The 27,274-nt window shown below is 37.0% G+C and overlaps 2 protein-coding genes across 2 annotated transcripts; one reads left to right on the top strand and one right to left on the bottom strand.

The window, feature by feature from the left end:
- The first annotated feature begins 484 nt into the window (after window positions 1–484).
- LOC113779982 (ubiquitin carboxyl-terminal hydrolase 18-like) lies at window positions 485–14,733 on the top strand. Its single transcript, XM_027325805.1, has 11 exons — window positions 485–936; window positions 6,265–6,427; window positions 6,512–6,600; window positions 6,704–6,789; window positions 6,887–7,049; window positions 7,149–7,272; window positions 7,638–7,795; window positions 9,507–9,591; window positions 10,713–10,925; window positions 11,294–11,355; window positions 13,112–14,733. Exons 1-11 carry the CDS (start codon window positions 587–589, stop codon window positions 14,178–14,180), a joined length of 2,562 nt encoding a protein of 853 aa, XP_027181606.1. The 5' UTR covers window positions 485–586; the 3' UTR covers window positions 14,181–14,733.
- A 6,987-nt stretch (window positions 14,734–21,720) lies between these two features.
- Window positions 21,721–23,106, bottom strand: LOC113780453 (F-box/LRR-repeat protein At3g03360-like). The gene is made up of 2 exons (XM_027326251.1): window positions 22,783–23,106; window positions 21,721–22,668 (listed from the first exon to the last, which is right to left on the bottom strand). Exons 1-2 carry the CDS (start codon window positions 23,104–23,106, stop codon window positions 21,721–21,723), a joined length of 1,272 nt encoding a protein of 423 aa, XP_027182052.1.
- Between the last annotated feature and the right edge of the window lie 4,168 nt (window positions 23,107–27,274).

The raw sequence follows: 27,274 nt of genomic DNA, 5'->3' as shown, positions 1-27,274 counted from the left end.
GCACTTTATTTAAATTATATATTTTAAAATATTCAAAAATTTATACTCTTCAAAATTTTTTTTACAACTTTCACACGTTACAAAGTTATAGTAAAATTTTAAATAAACACCTAAAAAACTCATTTGCCAAACATGACCATTTTCCTGAAAAAAATCTCTATCCTTAATTTTATTTATTTAAATCATTCAAACCATCAATATTTAGATACAAGATTGCAAGAATATACTCCCATAATTCCAATTGTAATCCCAATCAAATTTCCTACCATAATTACAATTATAACCATTGTCGCATCAATTTGTGACAAAATTAACAATTTCATTTCTTCCTATCTAGAATGATCTAGTATTACCAGTATTAAATATTACTAGTAATAACTAGTAATAATTAGGTTGAATTTCTTTTTTCGGTTATGAAATTTAAATGCATGGATACATAATTGGAAACTTGTAGGACTATATAGAAGTAGCAGAACAATAGCTAGTGAGTGATAATAGGAAGAAACCCTAGATGTAAATAATACACTATTTATTTAGTTTAGAAACTGAAAAAAATAAAATAAAACAGAAAGATCGATGAAATTGAATGTCGCTCCTCGCGGCGGTGGATCTGAATTGGCTATTGCAATTCGTCGTCACCGTTTTTATTGTGGCCTTCGGATTGCTCCACCTTGTCAAAAACACGGCCTCCAAGTATTTCCTCGCCGAGGACAGCGACCCCGACAACGACGACGTTTCTGAGTGGTCCTCTGCTATTGCTTCAACGGCGGCGGAGAAGAACAGTAGGAACTGTAATAATAGTAGTAGTAATAATCATATGATGATGATGACGACGACGAGTAGGGCGACGGAGGCGGCTTTGGAAGACGACGCCTGTGCCGTTTGCGGGAATCGTACTAAGAAGAAATGCTCAGGCTGTAAGATGGTTATGTACTGGTAAGCTCGTGAATTTTTTCTGTACTTTTCTTTTTTGATTTTTTACTTCTTCTTTTTTTTTTCTTTTGTGCAAATGATTGAATTTTTGAGTGGGCAGTAAGATTGAAAAAAGATTGAATTTTTAAATTTTTTTCCCCTTCTTCTTCAGCTGTAAGATGGTTATGTAATGCTGAGTTACTGTTTTAATTTTTCTTGCTTTTCTTTTTTTATTAATTTTTTTTCCTTCATCTGTTATTTTCTTTTGTGAGAAATGACTGAACTTTTGAGTGGGCAATAAGATTGAAGAAAAGATTGAATTTTGAATTTTTTCCCTTTTTCTCCATCTGTAGGATGGTTATGTGCTGTTCAGTTACTGTTCTTGCTTTTCTTTTCTTTTTTTAATTGATTTTTTTCCTTCTTCTGTTATTTTCTTTTGTGAGAAATGATTGAACTTTTGAGTGGGCAATAAGATTGAAGAAAAGATTGAATTTTGAATTTTTCCCCTTTTTCTCCATCTGTAAGATGGTTATGTACTGTTCAGTTACTGTTCTTGAACTTTTCTTACTTTTCCTTTTTGATTTTTTCTTCTTTTTTCATTTGCTAGCGTGAAAAACATTGAATTTTTGAGTGGGCAATAAGATAGGAAAAGATTGAGTTTTTCCCCCTTTCTTCTCCAGCTGTAGGATGCTTACGTATTATTTTGATGTTTTTTTTAAGCGAAGGTTTATAATGGTTCGTAGTTGAATGAAAGACAGTAGCCATAGTTTTTCCTAGTTTCTTTTATCTGTTGGTTAAAGTTTTCTTTTTGTTTTTCATTTATCCCATTTGCATTTATTTTGATATCGGAATTCATTCAATTTTTATTTTGTTATTTCTAGATGATTTATTTATTTATTTTCAAAGTTGGTTGACTGTTCATGAATTTCAGATTTGGTTATTGTTGCTGCTTTCTTTTCTTTCTTAGTTGCTTTCTCATCTTTTCATATTTGTTTGTGAATGTTGTCTTGGAATTTAGCCAAGGGTTTAGTTTGGTGTAATGTAGATAGAGTTAATTTATATGATTTCCTGTTAATTCACTTTGGTGATAATGTTGCGGCTAACATGCGTCATATGAATCTAATGTTTAGTCAAGTTTTTCTTTTTCAAAAGGGTTTTTAGCTCAATGTCATTTAGGTTTTGATTAAGGTCAACGTGCTTAGAGAAGTACAAAGGAAGTGTGTAATACTTCCCCTGGGGCATGCTCTGTGTTGAGTTGGGATAAACACAGCCATACATCTCATAAGTTTTCTGCTGGAAGCTTTTGTGCGCAACCTAAAGCATGTGTTGCTTTTGTTTGCTCTGCGATACCAGTAAAACAGTATTATGGGCAGAGTAACTTACTTAAACCCCAATAACAATGGCTGTTTGTGTGTGGATTGATTTGATGACTTGTCTTGTTTTCTGCTCTGCCACATTCCTAATTTATATTGTTATGATGTGGTCTAGAAGATCCTCTTTCCTGTGAGTATTTTGTTTTCTGGGAGTCATAAATGTGCATCCTTATGTTTAAAAGTGGCAACTGTAAGGTCGTTACTTTTTGTATTTTTGGTTAGTTTAATGGGCAGTCTAATAAGTGTGATCATCGATGAATTTGGAATTGAAAACACACATGACTTACAATAGAAACTGAAAAAGCGCACAGAAAAGGATTGTCCATGGTGTCTTGGATATGATGGTGGTAATGGATAAAAGATCTAAGTCAGCATTCTAGATTTAAAAGCTGCCTATATTAGAAATAGTCTGGAAAGGTGAATGGTATCGACATACTTAAGAATATTGTTACAAGTACTTGAAGTCCAGTAATTGTCTGAATGTCAAATCTAAGGTCATCTCTCAAATGGTATGCATTTGTAGTAGATGTTGACTGTAACATTTTTGCCTTTGCCCTGTTTCATCTTATCCCACGGTTAACTTTTAATTAAAATTTGCATCCTGACTGTATGCTGGGAAAGTAAAGTTAATGTGGAACAACTCTCTCACCTAATTTCTCACCATCTTTATACAGCCACACCCAAATTATATGATTCTTTGCTTTTTTTTTGTAATTTTTTTATTTTTTATTTTGTCGGACACACCCAAAAAAATTTTGATGTGAAGGGTAAACGGAACTCTATTTGGACAAGTTTTCTGGTAAACTTATGTTTAACCACTTTGCTTTGTAATTAAATAATTATCTAAAAGTCACAGAAAAAGTACTTAAAATAAAGGTTGTGAAACTAAAGGTGTTACAAGTTCAACAATGCTGTCTCCCTAGTTCATTTTATCATGTCACCTTTAAAAAAACCAGGGCTTTCTACTGGAACAAAAAATTAAACCCTTTACCGACCTTTCTTACTATTAAAGTCCTACCCTTTTCAAACCTCACATTAGTTGCTCCAGTCTAAAGCCAATCAATTGTATTAAACCTAAACAGCTCTGTCTGGATGCTTTTCCTGGCAAGTTTTTCTTGGCTGTTTGGACATCAAGTTCCAACTGTATGGAAGTTCAATGAATGATATGTTTGTGGTATCATTTTCATTCTAGAGAACAGGGAACAAAATCTTTTAGACCTCTGTAATAGGCAATCCTGCAATTCTTTGTATCTGTGTAGTTGCATCTAACTTGCAAGAAATTGATAAAAAAACATAGTGAATAGTATGCAGAGGCTTTAGATCCTCTGGAGCATAAGAGAGAGGAGAAATGAAGATGCAGGGCTTTCATTTCTTCAAAACAAGGTTCTTAGCAAGTTTAATTCATTTGAGGTCTGCAGGCTTAGGGCTCTGTACTTTATCTATTAGTAACATTTTTGTGCATGGTAAAAATTTGGAGACCAGAATGACAGCATGTCTAGTATAAAGGAACTTCTACAGCTGGCCTCAGGCTTTGATAAAACAAGAAGATGGAGCAAAACTGCAGGGGCCTGCTAGTCAAGCCCATTTACTGTGTCACATTAAAGTTTAATTGGCTCCTGTTAAGTCTGATTAAGCACTCTGAAACTTTAATTTGAAAATTTGATTTTTAAGGAAATTATTGGTTTTCAAATACCTCCTGTTATTGAAGAAACCTTTTAAGTGTTGATAATCAATTTGCGCAAGCACAAAATGTATGGTTGCACTCATTAACCGTAGCAAAAAGCCTCTTATTTGATTGCTGATTTTGTAAAAGCTATTGGCACCTTCTCATTATTAGATGGCACGTTTTGTTGCATATCTTGCTTCATTTTCTGAGATAGCTATGCCGTGTATGTGTCTGTTGATACAAAATTAATAGATTTCCAGACATCAAGTATCAGTTGCCACGTAGGAGACTATTCGATTTTCAATGTCTCATTATATTTGCTTCAGTTCACTGAAATTGGTTACTGGGGCACGCTTGTTGCATTTGCATGTTAGGAAATGCATGGGGATTTATAAATGTATTTCTTTCAAGTTCATCTTGACATAACAAAATTTTGCGTAGGTTTTACTCATTTGTGCAGTTATTAACGTATGTTTGTTGTAGGTACTTATGAGTAATTGTAGATGATTTTCCTTTTCATCAGAGTTTAAATTTTGCAAGGAAAGCACACCAAACAATGTGTTTGTTTTGTTTTGTTATGTTATTGATATGACCCCCTGTTGTATGTCTGATTTAGCCCAACTGATGCAGAACAGAAAAGCTGATGCCAAAGATCTACTAGGCCATTAAATTAAACCTCTTATTCATTTTTTCTACTTCAGTCTACACAAGCTGAGAAACTCACCTGTATGACGTGCTATAACTTAGTTGACTGACTTGGATGTTACATTCTGCAAATTTTAATATGTCATGGTAAAGAAGCTTCAACTGGTGGCCTTTGTGGAGCAATGTTAATTATTGGCCACTACCAAGTATACCTCCATTGTACAAGGACGTGGAACGAACTGGAAGAAAGGAGTTTTTAGAATTAAGATTTACTTTCTGACATGGTGTCAATCCGTTACTTCTTTTGAGTAAATTGTGGATTTTTTTTTCTGGGTCTTATTCTTAAGAACCCTAGGTGAGACTGTAGATTCCCCTCTTATCTCCTCCATTACTTCATTAATCCTGAGATTCATATTTGACCCTTGCACCATAGAATGTAAAAGGGCTGCTGGAGTAGCAACTTCTACGGTGCTTCACTTATGAAATCTCATTGCGCCAGTGTCTAAATGCTGTTTCAGTTTGAAGCTAAAGTCTTTACCCTCTCATCCTAGTTGTTTTTTTGTTGCCTTGTAGCAAGATCTCAAGTAGTCGATAGGATTTAGTCTAGTTGTAAGCTGAAATTGTATTGTCTGCATGCTCTTTTGTTTAATGCTTAGGTTATTATTCTTCCTGGAAAAGTGATTTTGATCATCGTCTGACCAAAATGGCTTTTGCGTATTCTTTAGTACCTTTTATGTGCCATGTACATGTGAAGCACCCAAATTAGCAGATCCAGTAAAATCTTCCATCTACATTGTTGGTGCCCATTTTTCTGTTCTGCTTAGGAATGGCAATGGGGCAGGGTTACACTCCTCCATTTTGCTCCCCACCTAGAAAATTTAATGCCTGCCCCGTCACCTGTCCGGCCTACTTAACCCCCATCCCCAGCCCGCCACCATCTTGCATCTGCCAGAATCCACCTTTAAGTGTTCACTGTTGAGCTTCTTTATTTATTTATTGGAAGTATGAAAAAGTTAAGCAAAATAAACAAACAGAACATTAAGAAACTACCAGTCAAACTTTTACATAAAGTTGAAACTGTATAAAAATATTTCAAAATGTGAAGAAAAAACAGGAAGACTATACAAAAGTTCAAAGTACTTAGATAAAATAGTTGTGAAACTTTATTAAATCAATCAAATATATAAAAAACACTTTATATATCAGTGTAACAAAGAAAACAAGATCCTTCATATACTGCATGTAGACACACACATGTACATATACATACACACGTAAAATAAGTATTACTATTAAAATAATGCACATTCATTACATAAATTTAAAACAGACACCTTATGTGGGGGATGAGATGGTGCTGGGGATTTTTGTGTCCCCATTCTGCCTGTGTACCCCCTTCACCCTGCCGCATGTAGACCCCAGAGAGGCGGTTGCTCGTTGGTGCCTGCCCCATTGCCATCCTTATTTGCACTGTTTGGTGGTTCATATGTGTGTTCATGCTTTTAATTAGTTTGAATCTACTATTACCCATTTGTTTGATATTTTGCTTCAAAATTGCATGTCTTAGTTTTTTTCATGCAACAGCAGATGTTTAAGTGTTCTTTTTTTATTTTTCATCTCTTTCTGATTTATAGAGCTTAATCTGTCATTTTATCTTCTGTCTTCTAGCTCTGAAGTTTGCCAAAGATCGCACTGGAGATCTGAGCACAAGTTAAAGTGCAAGGATTTCCAATTATCTGGCAGATCTCTGCTGGGAGGAAGAAGAGCTTCTTCCACTGTTTCATTGGTTAATCCTGGTGGATCCTCAAAAGTTCTCCACCAGACAAAAAAAGTGAGTCACTTTTGCTTAACATATCTTGCAATTTTATTAAGGGATTATTGCCTAATCATAACCTTGGTGTATCCATGTTGTCAGATACTTTTCCCTTATGAGGAATTTGTTGAACTCTTCAATTGGGACAAACCTGGCTTTCCTCCTTGTGGACTATTGAATTGTGGAAACAGGTATGACAACCTAAATTTCTCTCAGCTTAGGGATATTTCAAAGCTCATTTTTGCTTTAACATTTTAAGAAAGGAAGTTTATCTTTGTTTTGTTCATTGTGCAGCTGCTTTGCAAATGTGGTTCTACAGTGCCTTGCCTACACTAGGCCACTCGTTGCATTCTTGTTGGAAAAGGGCCACAGGAGAGAATGTAATTGCATGACTGTTTTACTGTTCCTCAATTTTTTTCCTTGGATTGATTATTAAACTGTCCTTGTTTAATGTATACTTTCCTCCTTGTTCCTCAGGTAGGAGGAATGACTGGTGCTTTTTGTGTGAATTTCAAACTCATGTTGAAAGAGCTAGTGAAAGTTTACGTCCTTTTTCACCCATTAACATTCTTTCTCGACTACCAAATATTGGTGGTAATCTTGGCTATGGAAAACAAGAGGATGCTCATGAATTTATGAGGTATGTGTTATTTGTACTTGAAAGCTCCCTATTCAAGTGAACTGCATATTTTTGACCTTTGATATTTGATATATTTGATAAAATTCAACTGTAATGCAGGTTTGCGATTGATACCATGCAGTCAGTGTGCCTTGATGAGTTTGGTGGTGAAAGGGCTGTCCATCCTACCTCTCAGGAGACAACCCTTATCCAGCATATTTTTGGTGGTCACCTCCAATCACAGGTAGTTCCTTGGTAAAAGTTTTCAAAGTTCCTGGTGTATAGCTGTTTTTCAAGCTGTTTGCGTGCTTCATAACAAGAATAGAGCATAAAAGCGTTTAGACAAAACCTCACAATGACTAGGATTCATCATTAGTGGTTTCACATGCTAGAAAGGAAATTGTTCGCATAATATACTCAAATTATAGCTAGGAAACTTGATGGGTTAGTTGAATTTGTTCTAGCTGGAAGATTTGCATGCTTGTACACCTTTGTTTGTCCATCATTGTGTTTTCACTTTCTGCATCTGTGTTTTTTGTATTCGTGGTTTCACTTCTCTTTTTCTTTTTCTTTTCTGATTTTCTGTTTTTGATCTTCTTTCTTTTGAAGGTGATTTGTACGAAATGCAACAATGTTTCAAATCAGTTTGAAAATATGATGGATTTAACTGTTGAAATTCACGGGGATTCTGCATCTCTGGAAGAATGCTTGGACCAGTTCACTGCCAAAGAATGGCTCCATGGGGATAACATGTATAAATGTGATGGGTATGCATCTTCTGATATGACTCATGTTTCTTTCTTAGTTTACAATTTAAATTTGAAGTCTTTTAGCTTTGTACATTGTATACCATATTAATTACTCTTTTTGTTTACAGTTTTTTTGGTCTCTAATGCATCTTGTGATATGACTCATGTTTCTTTCTAGTTTACAATTTAAATTTGATGTCTTTTAGCTTCCTATGTTATGTACCATATTAATTGCTCTTTTTGTTTATAGTTTTATTGGGTCTTCATTCATATGGAAGATGGGTTTTATGTTGAAACTCATGATTTAACATTGTTTGCATTTTTGTAACTATTTAGGCTGAAGATTATGCTTGATGAGTTAGAATTCTGTTTGCAACTATTAGCCAATTTAAGTGTTGTATGTTGTGTAGCCCTTTGTTTGGGATGTGTTTGGAGCTGGATGATGTTCTTCTTTTGCTTTTTCATGTTGTTTTAGCACAAAGAACTGTGTTAAAATTCTGTATTTGATTGAAAGGATCCAGAATCCATGACAAGGTTCAAATGGTTCCTTCCGATTTTTTTAATTACATAATTTGATGGTAGAGCAAAAGTTGAAAGTGAGAATAATAGTCTCAAACAATGTGTTTGGCTTAGAATGGAGAGTCTTTAAGGCATACTGCTGTTTGAAATGATCATTCTAGGCTATGGCATGCTCTTCTCTTCTTTATTTTTTAGTCTCAAAAATGATATTTTTTAGCATATCAATGTATGCAGAAGTTTAATAGCATCTTTATTTAGTCTAAGCAGGCTTACTTTCTTGGTTACCTTTGTGTTTCAAATGACTTTCAACCTCTTTTGCGTCCATTTACTGTGTCATGGTATTCACTCAATTGAATCTTGCGCACTTTTGACTTTTCCCTTTCTTTTCATTTATTATTTGTATGACAGTATGATGAAAACTCAAGCTTTTAGAGAACAGAACCTGTAAATGTTCAAGCTCTCAGTCTATCCTGAGTTCCAAATTCCAGGATATTTCTTGATTCATTATCTGCGCATCTCGAACCGGCTAAGCTGCTAAAGTCGCTAAATTTGTGATGAATCTCATTAGTAAAATAAGTCCTATAACAAGTCCATCTATTCCTAATCTCCAATCGAAACCAAAAACTTTATCCATTTATAATCCTCTACCAGTTGAATTAGTGGATCATCTGTTTGGAAATAGTCGCTAGTTACTGCATGTAAGAGACAAACAGGAAACTACTGTTTGCATGAGACTTTTACCAATTTATCTTCCCAAACTCTAGTTAATATTCTTTTTGCTTTTAATATTTGATACAGAGGACAAAAAAATAAAGTTGCAACATGATATATGAGAGTTAACCCTACTGAAGTATCATTCTCTTATATCTTTGTGCTCGTACGTCTCACCTCAAATTCCTGGCTATGAAATTGACTAATTTGTTTCTAGCTGAGCAGATACCTGGTTTGATTGTCCATGCTCTTTCTGTTGTAGTTATCTCTGCTCACTAAAAGATCTCTTGCAATGGACTTGAGCTTTTGTGCCAAGTCTTGCATTTTCATTTTGTACGTACAAGTGGTCCCACAACTAAAAGTCTTGTTAATAAAAAAGTAGCTTTTTCCCTTGTTTGGTTAGGTAGGTTATTAGTTTGATTTAATCTGCATATTGTTCAAAGTTATGGGGTTTCTTGCCTCTATATGACTTAACAGATGGGGTGCTTTGTGCATGCAGATGCAATGACTATGTCATGGCGTGGAAGCGGCTAACAGTTCGGCATGCACCAAATATACTTACAATTGCCTTAAAAAGGTTCCAGGTATGTTTTGTATTATTTTTTTTTTTACTTTCATAATTTGTTTCTAAATCCACAATATACTTGGGAAACCTTGGACAACTCTCTCATCTGGGTGGAAATATCAATACTTCTATACCATGAGTGATGAGTTTACATGTCCATTTTGGAAGAAAAATAAGTGACTTATCCCATTTGAGACATCATTTTGTTCATCATGTATTGAATATTGGTTGATTCTTATAACCTTTCAGAACTAAATAAATTTACTTGCTTGCAGCCCTTTGACTTTTGTGGACCCATTCTGATAACACTGATCTAAGACCTAGCTGAGCTCTCTCTCTCTCCCTCTCTCTGTCATCTTTGAAGGAGAGGTAAAAGGGAAATTGAAATGTGGGCAGCATAGAGACCTGGGCAACTGATATTGTTCTTTAGTATTTGTTTTTTTCTCATCACTTAAGTGACTGTTAAGTAATCCTTTGCAGACCTTTGTGAATTATTTATATTTAGCCAATCAGATATGCTAGTAGATATATAACACTTTTTCATAAAAACAAGAAACAATTGATTACACGTCAAGCTTTCTCTTTTCATGGTTTACATTTGAGGTGTTGGTTCCTGAGCCACTCAAATATGAGCTTGATAGTTTCGCTTCTTGTGTGTTTGCTTTTCTTGTTACTTAAGAAATCACTATGCATTACATAATAATATTTATTTGTATGAAATAAACATTCATAATTTAAGGAGATGAGCAATAATGAATTACACCTCAAGCTTTGTCTTGTAAAGTATGTTGCTAAAACTTAAAGCTTGAATTGGTTCTTGAGCTGCTCAGACATGAGCTTCAGCTTAAGCTCAAGAAAAATTTGAGTCGTGCGAGTTCTTGTGAAGTTAGTAGTGACCAGATTTTGAGCTGCTTGCTTCCTTGGGAGCGCTGAGAATACCACTGAATGGCCAGAAGCTAAAGGAAGATTTTCTCTTGAAAACATGTTCACTGGCATGACACCTTTTAAACAAAATTTGAAATATCATGCTCATATGGTAGTGCTGTCTGAATTCTGATATGCTCTAGGCCTTGTCCCTTTCAATTTAGTAAACACAATGTTGGTTTAGTGCTGTCTCCTCTAAATCCTTGCCTTCTGCAGAGTGGCAGGTTTGGAAAGCTGAACAAGAGGGTTGCTTTCCCCGAAACCTTGGATCTTAGACCTTACATGAGTGAGACAGGAGGAAACAATGATATTTACAAACTATATGCAGTTATTGTTCATGTGGACATGCTTAATGCCTCTTTTTTTGGCCATTACATCTGCTACATCAAAGATTTTCGTGGAAAGTGGTACAGAATTGATGACTGTAAGGTAGAGATTTCTCTGTTTGGGCATGCATGCACTTTAATTTTGCTTATTGTGACTTACTATAAATGTGTTTTTAGTGTTTAATTGCTTTCTTGATTGCAGAACCTTATTGTAATGTATGTTTTCTTTATATCTTAACCAAGGGTTTCATGCTACCTTCTTTGTGCTTCTTTTTTGTGAAACTAATCATGTAATTTACATCTAGAGACCAATTACTGTTTTTTCCTGATTTGTCTAGTCTGATATCATATATGAGATATGCATTCAGCGGAAAGTGCTCCCTTGATTTCATGCGTATAACTTCCTGTGCATCAATTTTTCTGGTACATACAAATTTTTTATTAAATTAACTAATCCAACTTCCTTTTCAGGTTGTCAGGGTTGATTTGGATGAAGTGCTTTCTCAAGGAGCTTATATGCTATTGTATAGCAGGTAATTCTCTCACTTAAATTCTCTTAGGTGCAAGCTTTACTGCTAGAGTTGCCAATTGCAACATATGATATCATCTCAAAACAAATGCATTTAGGCTTCACCATATTTCAGTCATGTCAGAAATAGGTTATATTTGATTGATCGCATATTCATGATTGATTTAGTCAGTCAGCTTGTATGATCTGTTTTAACTTATTTGTTTTTTATTACATGGTATCATACTTTGATTGAAATTTAAGCAATTATAATGGTAATGGCAGTTGCAATTGGGCTAAGTTGCGTCAGTATGTGGTTTGAATTATATGGTTTTACCTGTTTGACTTGGAGAAATTAATCCAACAAGACATGGAGATGAAGAAACATCAGCTCCTCTTTTATTGTAAAAATAGATTTAAGAATGGTTAATTGTATAACAACAGTTTTTCCAATGTCCAAGGAAGAAAGTATTAGCAAGTTTATTGTAGGATGTCTAGTATTATTATATATTATTGCAGAGGCAACTATAAGATGTTTATTCAAACTTCTCCAGTAGATCTGACTTCCTTTCAAGAGAATTTACTGTAAGCTTTAACCGTGTAGAACTTTTATGGTTGCAGAGTCATAACCATATTGGTGCATTTAGCAGGCTGTAACATCATGCGTCCGTACAGAATCCTGTTTTTTGACAGACATGTATTTTAGATACACATCTACAGTAACACCTCCAAAAAGAGAATACAGGAAAACAACCCAAAATGCAGCAACACCACAGCCTCTTCCCCTTCCACACCCCTGGCAGCCACCATCTACCTTTCTCCATCACCTCCCTCCCTCCGTTCCTTCCCCCCACCACCTACATTTTCCCCCTTGCTCCTGTCACCCCTCCTCCTCCCTCCCTACCACTCTTCCCCACCACCACCCTTCCTCTTTCCTCTCCTCCCTCCTCCCCTCTCTTCTCTCACCCATTCTTCCTCTTTCTCTCCCCTCACCCCACGCCTCCCCCTCCCCTCCAGATCTGATCGTGCACAAGGGGACTGGGGGAGGGGAAAACAGAGGGCAAAGAGGTGGTGGTGGAGGTAAACGATTTTAAAACTGTCCTTGGAAAAAAGTTTCTCACTGATAATCTTCTCTCTGTCATCAGTGTCCTTACTTAAGTGAATTTCCGATATTTTCTATTGCTCTATTAATCAGACAAACAATCTGCAAAGTATGCTTACATTTTGATAATTTTTTTCCTTTTAAAAAACAAATTCTTTGCTCCTTTTGATAGTATAAGCTGTGGGAACATAAGATCAGGAGTTGGGGTGTTGTGAAAGAGTCAAAAGTGATGTTGTAGATGAATTAGCTTGAAGAGCAGATGCATTTTGTGGCCTTCTGCTACTTTTGGAGTAAAATTGCCAAAGCGACTTGCAGCATACAGCTGCCAATATTGTTGTGCAGTGTAATATTTTCTTACACAATTAACATGGTAGGTATAAGACCCTTGTCATCCTATGAGGAAGAAGTAAAATGGCACGTGTACTTTTTCTAGTGATGGAGGTGTATCTCTGTGACTCTTAGAACAACTGAACTGAAATATTTGCTTGTGGGTAAATGCTGATCTTTCATCTAGGGCCAGAATAATTTGGTTCAAATGGTGTCCTACCTTTTATTTGGTCCGCGAGGTCCTCTATCTTTTAAAGCCAAGTGATTCTGAAACACCTGCTGTTCAGTATGTACCAAAAATTTTTGTTGTATCATATAAAGTAAATATTTTAAGTGGTTTTGCTTTTAACAGGATCTGTGCAAGATCATCAAGCCTATATCCAGTTGAACCTCTAAAGGAGGAGAAGAGCAAAAATGCAGAATTAGATAAAGTAGAGCCTTCTGCAGAACACCCAGTTGAATGCTTATCTCGTAATGGGTCAACTGATAAGTGTGTTGATTCTGTTGTATTGCCATCTGAAGCAAATACAAAGTCTGAGATTGCCAGCTTGGGAGAAGGCGTCTCTTCTACAAGTAATTCTGATGTTGCAAATGAGCATTTAGAGATGATGGTAGATTTGGAGGGAAATTCTTCTGTTTCAGTGGAGGGTGAACTTTGTCAGATTTCAGGTTCGGCTGCAGCTGGGGAAGAAGCTGCTCCTCTTGGTCATGCTCATGGTATTGTCTCACAGAATAATGCCTCAAAGATTGCATATAACAGTTCAGCTGATGTTTCCCAAATGAAACCATCATCTAATTTGTTCAATATTAAGGATGAAAGTACATGCTCTGGAAGAACTCCTGAAGAACTTTTTCCGGGACATTCATCACAGCAAGATATTGTGGTGGCCACTGAAAATCATGCTTATGAAAGAGAAGGAATGCTCCCTGATGTTGCTGCTGTGAAGCCAAGCACCAGTGAGGTCCTTGAAACAAAAATTGCTAATCCTAGGCATAAGGCTGTAAAAGTTGTGGATGGCATGTTGTCTTCTAATGGTGTTAAAGATGCAGAAAGAAAAGCAGATGGAAAGCGCTGTAGAGCAAAGGTAAAGCCACTTTTCCCTCCTGGTTTTCTTGAGAAACGCTCGCAGAATAAGTTTATCAAGCGAGGGGATAAAGTATCAATGGAAGTAGATGACCACATATCCAGTTGCAACACCACCTATCAAATAAATGGAATTGCCAAACCTGATCTTTCTTGTCAAACTGAAGATGTAATTGTAAATGGAGATGATGCTCATTCTGGCTGCTATAGTAAAGTATCTGCTTGCATTTCGGTAGAAAAAGTTGGCATGCCTGATGAAGACACTCCGATGGTCATTAGTGAATCCGATGAAGCTTCACACATGGGTGATGACAATTTGGAGATTCCTATCAGTTGAGAGCCTCCTATCAACAACACTAATGGCATTGTGCTTCTGGCAGATCGAACTAGCTATAGGTCTTATTGCTAGGTGAAACCTGAATGGCAGAGAGTGGAAGAGCTTTTGCTAAAATTGCTGGAAGAAAAGATGTCATTTTGGTCAAGATGCTTTTGCTCAAGTTCTTTTGGAATATTGGATCATGTTCGGATCAGAACATGGACACTGTTGCGAAAGATTTGAAGTTTATGACCATATCAGTCTGCTGGAAATCTTGTTTCTTGAGAAGTTGACATCAAATTGGTAGCTATGCCCTAGTTGGAACAGGTCCTCACCTGACTTTCGGATGTACACTTATTTTAGGAGTTAAACGGATTAATATTCTTTAAATGTTCATATATCATTCAATGATCCCATCACCACAAATGGATTTGTTGGGAACTTGACCAGGGTTTCAGTATTTTGTCGAAATCTTGGATGCGATGTACCTTTTAAGCAGAAACTCAATGCTAGAAATGGAACCCATGCCAGGTTCGGTGGCAATATTTACATAGGCACGCTATGTTATCTTTTCTCCTTTGAGGCCTCAACCCTTAAGTTAATGGTTCATCTGCGTCCGTCTATGCCTGTGTTTCGGGATTCTGATGACTTTAGTGTTTTGGCGATTTTTATTTCGAAAACAGCCTTTTTGTTAAACGCTTTAATCTGCCTGGAATGGTTGCTGATAGTTTTGAGTCGCTCTGCAAATATTACAAGCTATTCCATAACGGTCCGCCTTCTTTACATTTTGTTTTTTGGGTGCACAAAAGAACGTGTGTCTGAGAAACCATGTCGAGGATGCATGTTCAAGAAACCATGTCGAGGATGCATGTTCAAAATCCAAGTCCGCTAAAATCTTATTTCTGAACCCAGTCCACAGACCAAGCCATGGGTCCAAGTAAATGTATAATGAAGTCCACGGGACTAGGTCCATGAACGAGTCCAAGCGACCATATCTGCAGAACCAAGAATGCAAGCGATTGAGCCGAAGTCCAATCTGACGGGTTAAGCCAGTGCGCCGGTTTTACAGGCTTACTTGAAAGTGGTGGAGCTAGGAGTCTAGGATCAAGAGAGGCAAATTTTGTGCACTAAAAATTCTTTAGACATATGGATTATTAAATTAATTTAAAAGGTTAATCGCAAAAGCTCCCTTTAAGTTTAATCAGTTTTGCACTTTACCCCTTAATATTAATTTTTTTTTTCATTTCTTCTAAATCGTTAGTCAACTCTAACATTATGTAACGAAAATATCAAAAAGACATTTATACCGCAAAGGTTAATTCCAATAAACCCCTTTAAGGTATAGTATGTTTTGCATTTTATCCTCTAATCATTTTTTTTTTGTTAATTTGTTTGTTTGTCTCTAAAACCACTCAAGACAGATAATATTTAAAAATACCAGTATCCGGAAACTTGATCGGTGCTATTTGAAATAGTACAAAAGAAATATAAATCAGCATGGGATGTACCTTCGGACAACTGGTTACGGCATTGGCTGTCCGAAGTAAATGGAAGGAACATCACTCTTATGATCGAATTGAGTCTCGGATGCAAAAGCCACTCATCGGCTGTTTGAAAAATTCTAGACCAAGTTTGGAGCTCTCTGTTCTCCTGTCAGACGCACTCTCGGATGAAGAAGTGTTTCTGTCGGTTGTTCCAACATCTAATCAAGAATCCTTCTCAGCATTGATAGGATGTGTGCATCGGACGCTGCTTAATCAATCGAACGTCTAAAATCTCTAATGGCTAGTTTTGTCAACATTTAATATTTGACCTTTAGGGTATTTTGGATCAGATTTTGGGATCCTATAAATATCTTAAAGCCTGATCTTGTTAAGAGGTTTGACCTACATAGACGCCAAGTTTTATAGGAGTAATTTTGAGAGAAATACTCTTGTGTGTGATGTACTTGTACTCTTTGTGAAATTGAAAAGTGTAAGAGTACTTCATTAGTTGGGTGGACATTCAATTGTAGTTTAGAGAGGGTTAATTAGGAAAAGTTGTAAAACTCTTTAATTCAACTAGAGTAGGAAAACTTAGTGTAAGCATAGAGTGAACCCTACTTTGTACAAGTTGGTTTGTTTCAACAATATTGGAATAAGCACATGATGGATTGAATTCCAAACTTGGAGAAGCTTGGGAATGGACGTTGGCACCAAGGAGGGTTGTGCCCTAACCACTATACATTAGTTTGTCTATCTTTTAGTTTATTTGCTTTTCATTTCATTTAATTATCTTGTGTGGTTTAATTGCTCCATTATTACTTGCTTTTTCTTGGCTAAGTGTGTGTTCACTTAGGTTGATTTGGTTAGTCAAATTGGGTGAAAATTTATCTTCACTTGTATAGTTTTTAATCTACCTAATTCACCCCCTCTCTTAGGTTGCTTTGGAACCTTACTAAATCCCTAACATAAAATGAAAATTATTGTATATTTATGGATATAGGTCTTGTTAAATTTTATCTCCATAATGACATATTTTGAGATAGAGAAAATATCCCACTCATTTTACATGATAAGGGGAAAATAAAAATTATTAGTGAAAAATAAACTATATAAATATTATTAAAAGTCTATAGATTGGGTTTATTTGAATTGAAAATAATTTGAAATTTTTTTTAAAAATAGTACTATAATACTTTTTGCAATTTAATGTTTGTGAACTAAAAATGTGATTGAAAACATAAAAAGATAATTAAAAAAGGTACTATGAAACAATAAAAAAAATTTTAGAAAAATTTAGCAATCCAAACAAGTTTTAACAGCATCTAATCATGCTGTATTAAAAAAATGACCTCAGAAACTTTGAAACTCAACTAAACTATGTTTCTCTCTTTTTCAAGTATTACCAACAAAAAAATGTATATTCCCATTTAAAGAAAATATTAGGCTACTAAAAGAAAATCGCAATCATATGCACATTCATAAAGAGAAACTGACAATATTCTAGCAATTTTAGACTTTTAATAATCATTTCACACATTAATTTTTTGATGACAATATTTTTTATATTTCCCATTACTTATGTGAAATAAGGAAGATATTTCTCTCAATCTAAAAAAAGTATAATTATGCGATGAAATTTAATTAGGACCATATCTATAAATATATATATTTTTGTTCCTATGTTAGGGATGTTGAATTTTTAAACATTATCTATCTAAGTGTTATAAAATATTCGAGTTGACTAATGATTTAATGACAAATAGATAAATTGAAAAAAGATGATGCTCGGGGATAAAGTGCAAAATAAGTTAGAAAAATTACTGCATTTAACTATTAAGGGTATAAATGTCCTTTTGGCATTACCATTACACAATGTTAGTTGAGAAAAAATAACATTAGAGGGCAAAGTACAAAAATAGATATACCCTAGATAGAGTTTTTGTAATTAACCCTAATTTAAACAAGCAGTATAGTTTAGATTAAAGGCATACGTTATGCACTAATGAAAAATTAAATCATATAATAAAATTAAATAAAGCAGTACAATTGTATTAAATATATTAATAAATATTATAAATTTGTTTTAAATCAATTAATAAAAGTAAAGGCATAATAATAGAATTACAAAAGTATTATAAAAATAAGAACAATTACCAAAAATGTCTCAAAAAAGACTACATGAACATGCAAATATTTGACGAGTTGTCTTTGTGATTTGTGAAGACTTTGTTACATAGAAACGGTTGCACAAATCGAGAAATGGTTTCTATATAGAAAATTTGTCAATATTTTTCTCAAAATGTAGCATGTTAATGATGGAGGGTGGGGAATAGTCTGCGGGGTCCACTCCCTGCGGGACATCCCTAAAAAAAAAAAGAAAAAAAAAAGATAGTCGATTAGCTTCTTAGTTATTATTGCTGATATTTGACTTCTAGTTGTATTATATTTAAAGTAGGACATTGGCCAGTTAATCATGAGGTCATTCATTTTTTCTTCCCCTTGTAATTAAGGGTTTGAGTTTTCCTTAAAGAAAAAAGTATGACACGTCATCTCTATCGATTAAGTGCAAGTGGTTATGCTTTACATGTTTACACCAATTTCTTTTTCATTTTTCTTTTGTTTATGTTGGGGGGAGTGGGTTGGGAGAGGGGGACAATTAAAGCTTATGTGAAATATTACCCAACCCCGGAGGTGTTTAAAAAAAAAAAGTTGCCACCCTTACATCCCCCAACATCCCAAAACTTAACGTACCTTCATACCTGCTTATATACGTCCAAGAGACACGACAGCTTCAGCTTTGTGTTTCTGAAGATCATCTATAGAACTATTAGTTGGTAATATTAGGAAATTGTATTAGCCCTTTGTTTAGGCTTTTATTGTTTCAAAGCAGTACTTTTAATCATTGCCGTAGACCCGAACCCCCTCCCTCCAAAAAATAAAAAAATGAAAAAATAAAAAACCTATCATGATTTCTCACTCATCACCACCCAGAGCACCAAACATCTCTTCCTTCACTTTCCCTCTCATCCTTTTGATGGCTTTGGTGTTGTCCAAGAGGTATATAAGCTCCCTCTATCTCACTTTTTGCCTCAAAGTTTTCATGTCGCCCCCTGTTTTGGGTTCTGGCCTTCGTGTGGGAAAGAAAGGACTATTTTATATGTTTTTTCCATTTTACTTTGGCTGTGTATGGTCGAGTTGGGTTTTTCTAATTGTTTTAACTCTTTAGCTTCTTCCTAAATGATCGGAGACTTGGTACATATGTACATATACACACACTAGTAATAGGTCGCATGCATTGCACGTGGTTATAATATCATAAAATATAATTTTTTTGTACATTAAATTTATTTGTGAAAATTATTTGAACAAATTTAATATTGCATAATTTTTATTTTTCATTTGATTTTTATCTTCTAAATTAATTATCCTTAAAACCATTATTTTAAAAACAAAATAAAGATCATAAAATGTTATATCTACAAATTCATATAAAATATGTAGAGAATTTTTAACAAATGAAGATACATTCAGTCTCTTTAAATTTAAAATAATGATTTCAAGGACAATTAATTAAAGAAGATGAAAATTAACATTTTAAAAAAATAAATATTTGACCAAATATGAAATGATTTGACAAATGTATCAATAGTTTGAATGGTATGTGTAATATTGATACTTCTAAATACTTATTTTATTCTTTTCTATGACAAAGAAATTATGATAAATAGCACTAAAATTGTTTGATTTTTAATTTGATGTATGACCAATTTTCCATTTTTCTTTCAGAGTTGGATGACTTAAATTTGCATGCTAAGCAAAAGTTAATCATTTTTTAAACGTTGGGATTGGCTCAGAGGTTAAGGTAGGGCTGTTAGAGTTCTCTATGGTTCAAGATTTGAGGACTGGCCTTTAGATGATGACTGGGTGACAGAGAATGAAAATCCAACTCTTTCAAAAGAAAATAGTTGATTGCGAGTTTTAGATGACAATCCAAAATATGACACTTCGAATGAGGAGGAAAATGGAGATGACAATGAAATTGAAATACTTACAAGAAATGTGTAGAAGGTTTGTAAGTTTCTTTCTTTGTTTCAATTTAATTAAAAGTTTTACCTTTTTTTTCAATTGGTTTAGCTTTATTTTGCAAGTTTTCTTATATTTGGTAACTTTTATTCTTATTGTTTGTTTATTTAGATGATCATTAACATCATGAAACCCATGCTCGTGGAAGACAGCTAGTAAAATGAAAGAGATTCTTGTTATTCATGAGGATGATGGTCCTTCAGGGGAATTTGACCGTTGTGATGATGATTGTAGAACCCAAATTTTAGGGTTCTAATAATAATTAATGTGCGCAGGGTTACAAAATTGAAGAGATAAAGCAGACATTCAAAATAAATGTGGGAGAGAAGAAAATAATAAACTCAATTCACAATATTATTGAAATCTCAAACAATGAAGTAAGTCACACCACAATAGAAAATCAGAGAAACTCTTCTAGACTCTCTCAAGAAAATAGTCTAAACTACTATCCTATTTATAACCTATCAGACTTGTTGAAAAAGGAACCACTTGCATAAGAGATTACCAAATAAAATACAAATTCCTAAATCATACTACTACTAAAACTTGACTTCAATAAAACTAATAAATAAATAAATAAAATACTTCTAGGCTTTGTTTAGTTTGCCAACATTGCTTCCCTTAAACCAATCTCTCTATTGAGACAGATCCAACACCATCTCGAACAACAATCTCTATGCAAATCTTTGTCGCTATATAGGTGACATGCAATTCCATCTTATTGCTGGTTATTAACTTCATCTTTACACGTAGCTATGGACGCACTTTGTATTTTGCAAACAATTTCTCAGCAATTTCTTCTTGATCAAAGTACTCATTCACAAAAATCCATTCATCATTAGAGTCACCATATTTACCACCAATGTAAGTGCCCAAAAATATAAAATCATAGATTGCTCTCTTGTCAAAATTATTATTAGCAAATAATTCAGAATAGCCTTACCACAATCATCCAAAAATTTCATATTGTCAATCAACTCTTTTGGAGCACAAATTTTTTGAATTCCGATGAAATCCATATCTATCAAATCAAATATATTTCCATCACCTTGAGGAGAGTCCAAACTAACGATTTTTTCAATAATAATTTATTTTTCTTCACATACCAAATTAGACTTCTCTTCTTCCTTTACCAGATTAAGGCATTCTTTTTCTCCAACAAATTCATCACTTTCAATTTCTCCAAACAAAGTATATAAATCAAAACTATAAACTGATTCAAAATTTTCAATATCCCATATATCATCAACAATTCTATCATTCTCAAAATTCACAAACCATTTCCAACAACTAGAATTCAGTTTGAAGCATAGTAAATATCCTTTCAAAATCTCCAAGATATTTTAGTACAACGAACAAAATTTTTATAAATACTTTTTGCCATTGTTTTACGCATCATTTGAAAGAATAATCGTATCTTCTTCTTGAAAACATGTTTTGGCAACTCACTTGCATCAACCCAACAAAGAATATCATCCAAATTATATTGTTTGAGATATTTTTCCACTGTTAAAATCCAACCAAAATATGTATGTCTATTTGTACTTGTGAGAGTCACTAAGAAAATTTTTTCACCATTAATCAGATCTCTATAATATTTCATTATTTAACAATTCACATACCTGAATACATTTTTTCTCCATTCTGTCAAGTTTTCTAGGCCTCCCCGTTTGATTGTCCAATCAAATCCTTTAATCTGATGACTTGCAGCAATCAAAAAATTTGGCAGGATTCCTCTCTGATCTCTGTTTTCACACCTGCAGCAATTTAACAATTTTCGGACCAGTCTTGTGGTCGAAATTTTTCACCAACCACACACTTCAAGACCAAGGACCAACTTTGTGGTCTAACTCGATTTTTTTATCCCTAAATAATTATGAATAAATAACAGTAAACAGCCTCCTCGCAAGTCATAAACACATCATCCAAAAAAAAAATTTTAAAAATATATATGCTAATCACAAGCTAAAGTATCACCAGCTTAGCTCCAGGTGCTAACTTTGCTTCAGCTGCTTGGTGCATTCTCGTGCTTTTGCACTGCCATCCTTACGGTTATACCCGGTGCTAGGAGCAATAATTATCTTTTCAAGCATGTTAGCAATTTGAACCAAGGACAACAAAAACTTAAATTGAGTCCTATAAAAAGAAAAATACATCAACTTCACTACTTTAAGATGTTCAAGGCGATACGAATCGAGTGCTGTAAGGGGACCTTTGCTTCCGTAACTACACAGAGCAGAGAACATATTCTCTTTTATCCCTTTCAAATCATAGATGAACTGAATTACAAGTCTTGACAAGAAAGGGCACGCCTCAGTCAGCAAGACAAAGAAGCATAGGCTTTGATAAGCGGCAGTGCACAATACCAACTCCAGCTGTTTGAGACATCGTAATGGAGGGAGTTTTCTAAAGGAAAAAACTGTAAATTCGCTCACTTCAATCATAATCAGGCCAGGTACACATACAACAAGCTTCTCCACACGACAGCAATATGTTGAATGCTTGTTACTTCTGAAAAGGAAAGCTGAAGTCCACGATCCGTGAAGTGTTAGCTCTGATAGGTTAGGAACATTCTGAGATTTAATGGGCAATTCTGCAATATATGAATCCCCAAACTCAAAAGACACAAGATTTGCAGCAGAGATGGTCAGATTTTGCAACTTACAGCAACAGTCAATGATCAAGGACTTCAAAGATGGACCAACAATACTCAGCTTCTTTATATTATGGATATACTTGAGGCCCAAATGTTCAAGAGATAGACAATTGGATAAGAGATATTCAACCATCTTTTCTGTGATGTGAATTCTGAACAATTTTAAGGATGTTAATAAGGAAAGACCAATACCCTGAAGCTTCACTGCTCTCGAAATTGACAACAACTTTTCCGGGTCAGGGAAATAATCAACTCCGGGTAAGTCGAATTCCAAAGCTCTAACATCCTTTTGAATCACAAAATGAACCCAATTACAAACACGGTTAGGACTACCAACAACTGTATCGCGATTCCTTCGACTTTGAGGACATCAAACTATAAATTCATCTATAGATGGAACCTGATGCAATTTGAGAACTTGATTAACCAAATTTTCAAACTTAGTTGCTTCTAATTGATGGGTACCACCTTTCTTAGCATCCCACCGGTCAAAATCAAACTCAAGCGTACCAGATGAGAAGTGCCATAAACATCTCCACCTATGTGAGAGGACACTGGTCCTTACTGCTTCCTTCAGACTCAAATAGGAAAGAATAACAATCAGAATCTCATCCGGCAAAATCTCCGTCCCATCCACAAGCAATGCAGCAATTTTTCTCCTCGCCTTTCTTTTTGTCGCAGTAGAAAAGTCACAGATCTTGCATCTAGAGAGAGGACCCTTCATTGAGTTGATTCTGACCGGCAGTCGGCAGTGGGATGTGGCGACGGTAGGTCTCTTTAATATTCACCCCAGGATAGATGGTCACAATTCTAGTCCAATTAACTCCGGTCTAACTCCATTAACTAAATACTTTTCAGCAACTTTGTGCCTGTAGTGAGGCCAATCCATCGAAGCCACGTGTCAGTTCGGGCATGGTGACCTATCAGCTCGGACAGATCAGTTCGGGTAGAAGGGATGCCAGCTCGAGAGTGGCCGCCGCCTCTCAGCTGGATGGGCCAGGTGGGTCGTCACTCTCGAAACTTTCGGAGTTAGCAGACGGAGCCCTAGAAAGACTCTCTCTCTACTAGGACTTATAATCCTATAAGGAAACTACTACCCAGAAGTTTATAAATACATCACCACAAGACAAAGCAAAGTACGCCATCTACAGTAATCAATACTGTTGCTCTACTCTAGCTATTACTGACTTGACCGTCGGAGTCATAACAGGGAACCAGTCCTGCTGTTCATTCCTCTGTAGGTCAGTTCGCTCACCTCGCTTGCGTACCAACTCGCTCCCCTTCAGTTTGCTCAACCCGTTGCTGCTCAGTTCGGATCGTGCTCTCGGCAGCCCCATCAATTGGCGCCGTCTGTGGGAACGCAAGTCTCCTTTTGTGAATCATGCCAAGGACTAGATCTCAGAGGAACGCTGATGAATCCAAGGGGAACGAGCGAAGCGACCCCCAAGATCTCCATCAAGGTCCAACTCCTGGGGACGAGGGGACGGAGCTCTCGCGAATCTCGCCTGGACAACTAGTGCAAGCGGTGGCGGAAAATCTGCCTACTTTTAAAGCCATTGTGAACTACCTAAAAGGGCAGACCGGAGACCATCGTGACCAGGAGCCCAAGGCACGGAAGACGGGTGGAATCGAGCCATCAGAATCTAGGACGGGAAGCCCCAACCCCCGACAGAAGTGGGCACGGAAGGAGCTCATGCGTGAGCAGATCAAAGTTTTAGAGCTCTCGCACAGGAACTCCCAAATAGAGCATCCTTAGCCCTTCCGGAGGTTCCCGCGGAGGGAGCACTCTCCAAGGAGAGAAGAGTACCAGGTACAGGATGAACTGGACCTGTTGTTAGATCTGGAGGCAGACAAATATACTGCCTCCCGTTTCGTGTTAGAAATCGAGAACTACACGCTACCCGCGAAATTCAAAATACCAAGCATGAAATCCTATGATGCGACTACGAATCCGGAGAATCATCTGTTCGCATTTTTGACGCAAATGCGCCTACAAACGGCTACTGATGCAATCAGGTGTAAAACTTTCCCTATGTTCCTGGAAGGAAAGACACGTCAATGGTTCCAAGGACTGCCCCTAGGTCAATTCACTCTTTTAGTTAGCTCGCGCGTCTGTTCGCAGTTCAGTTCGTTTCGTCACGAGCCTACTCTAAGAGCACTTCTCACCTAATCACAATTCAGCAAAAGTCTGAGGAGTCGTTGCGTGAATACATGGTGTGATTCAACAACGAGCCTCACCAGATCCGAGATCGGGATGATAAAGTTGTCATGGCCGCCTTCACCAACGGGCTACGTGTGCAGAAACTATACACTGAGTTCGTTGAAAAATCTCCCAAGTCAGTTTGGAAAATGCTGGACTGAGCTCACGAGAAGGCTAATGCCGATGAGGCCAATTGCTTGAAGAGCGCACAGGAAAGACTGAGGGATGAAAGGCGAAAGAAGAACACGGATTAGGGGGATGCGCGACCTGGCTCTCCTGCTCAGGCACGAAAGATTACCTTCGACCGTCTACCCAAGAGCAGGCCCTTTAAAAGAGAGAAAGCCTGGACTTCCCTCACAGCGCCCAGGGCTCAGGTCCTGGGTGGTAATGGAACGGGAAGGTCTCTCTCGATCCCCCCGACAATTGGTTGGTAACAAGAGCAGACGAGATCAAAGTTTGTATTACGCTTACCATCGGGACGTAGGGCACGATACCGAGGACTTTCGTGACCTCAAGAAAGACATCGAAGAGCTGATCAAATGAGGGCACCTAAGACAGTTCATTTATAATGGACGAATTGACCAGAGGCGAGGGGATTACAAACGAGAGCGCGCGAACTACTCCTGTGACCGACCTCGAGGTCTCCGGGACCAAAATCTCGAACAGGAAGTGCAGAACTTAGCAGGGGTAATCAACACCATTACAGGAGGACCAGTCAGAGGAGATAGTCACCCAACTCGGTGGAGTAACCGTCCATTTCCTAGTGGAGAGAGCCCGAATAAATGATTGAAGATGTACGAAGAGATCATTTACGGACCCGAAAATGCAGTACCCCTTGCCTCCAATAATCATGAGGCCATCGTGTTAGAAGTTATAACGTGCAACTATAAGGTTAACAAGGTGTACATAGACAATAGGAGCGCCATTGACGTGCTATACTACAAGGCCTTCAAAGAATTGCAATTGAAAAACAAGCAGCTCATCCCAGTCCGAACTCCCTTGATTGGCTTCGCAGGTTCGCTGGTAAGACCTAAGGGAATGATAACTCTCATGGTCATGGTGGGGGTGTCGCCGAAGTGCCGAACTGTCCTAGTGAATTTCACGGTGGTGAAGGAGCCATCGTCGTACAACATGATCCTGGGACGGCTTACCCTGAATGCTCTCCAAGCTGTCTGCTCAACTCTGTACCTTAGCATGAAATTCCCCACGCCTGCGGGAGTAGCTGAGGTGCTAGGGGATCCAAAGGTAGTTCGAGCCTACTACATTACAACTCTCAAGGGCAAGGAGCCTGCAGAGAAGAAAGAAAGACTAGCTCAAGCGGCCTACTTAGAACCTTAGGAGCCTGCAGAGAAGAAAGAAAGACTGGAGACGGATGAGGGGCTGCTCGAACTGCTGATCAGCAGGGAACGGTCAGATCGTGTGGTCAAGACCGGCTCATGCCTGAGCGAACTAACCTGGAAGGCGCTAGAATCCATTCTGGAGGAATATACAGAGATTTTCACCTGGAGTGCGGATGACATGCCCGAGATTCCGCCCGAACTAGCAGTTCACAAGCTACACGTAGACCCTAGTGTCCGACCTGTGAAGCAAAAGAAGAGGAACTTTGCTCCCGAATGGAATGAGGTCGTCAAGGAAGAGGTATGCAAGCAATTAGAGGCTAAGATTGTAAAGGAGGTCTACTACCCGACCTGGCAGGCCAACCCTGTGTTGGTCAAAAAAGAGGACAAGGCCTGGAAAATGTGTGTGGACTTCACCGACCTAAATAAAGTTGCCCAAATAATTGCTACCCTTATCCCCGAATAGATCAACTCATGGATTCAACTACGGGATATGAGATCTTCTGTTTCTTGGATGCTTTTAAAGTGTACCACCAGATAGCCATGGATGAAGATGATCAGGAGAAGACCTCATTCATCACTGAGTACGGTACCTATTGCTACGTCACTATATCGTTTGACCTAAAGAACGCGGGCGCGACCTACCAAAGGTTAGTGAACATGTTCAAAGATCAAATAGGCTGAAATATGGAGGTCTACGTGGATGACATGCTGGTGAAGAGCAGAACTCAGGAGTAGTTCATCACGGACTTTAGAGAGATCTTCGACGTCCTTCGGAGCTTGTGAATGCAGTTGATCCCCAAGAAATGCACTTTCGGGATCAGGTTGGGAAAATTCCTAGGATACATGATATTCAAAGACAGAGTAAGAGCCAACCCTGACAAAGTAAAGGCCATCATGGACATGACTCCTCCCAAAAGCATAAAGGAAGTGCAGCGACTAACTAGTAGGATGACAGTTTTGAACAGGTTCCTATCGAAATCGGTAGTTCGGGGTTCTCCCTTCTTCAAGACCCTGAGAGGAGGTCCCCAATTCGAGTCGACCTCTGAGTGCCAGAAAACGTTCGACGAATTGAAGGCACACAGGGGGAAACCCTATTCATCTATCTAGCGGTGGGAGAGGAGGCAGTCAGCTCGGTGTTAGTTCGGTAGGAAAAAAAGGTCCAGAAACCGGTGTACTATGTCAGCCGTGCTCTGCAAAGGGCAGAGAGCAGGTATTTTGCGGTGGAACGATATGTCCTAACATTAGTTCATGCAGCACGAAAACTTAGGTCATACTTCCAGGCTCACCTCATCGTGGTGGTGACCGACCAGCCTTTGAAACAGATCTTGTCCAAGCCGGACATGTCAGGAGAA

The sequence above is a fragment of the Coffea eugenioides genome, chromosome 8 (assembly GCF_003713205.1).
Source record: "Coffea eugenioides isolate CCC68of chromosome 8, Ceug_1.0, whole genome shotgun sequence".
Classification (NCBI taxonomy): Eukaryota; Viridiplantae; Streptophyta; class Magnoliopsida; order Gentianales; family Rubiaceae; genus Coffea; species Coffea eugenioides.
The sequence above is the reverse complement of the archived record's forward strand: the minus strand, read 5'-3'. Positions and strand labels throughout refer to the sequence as shown.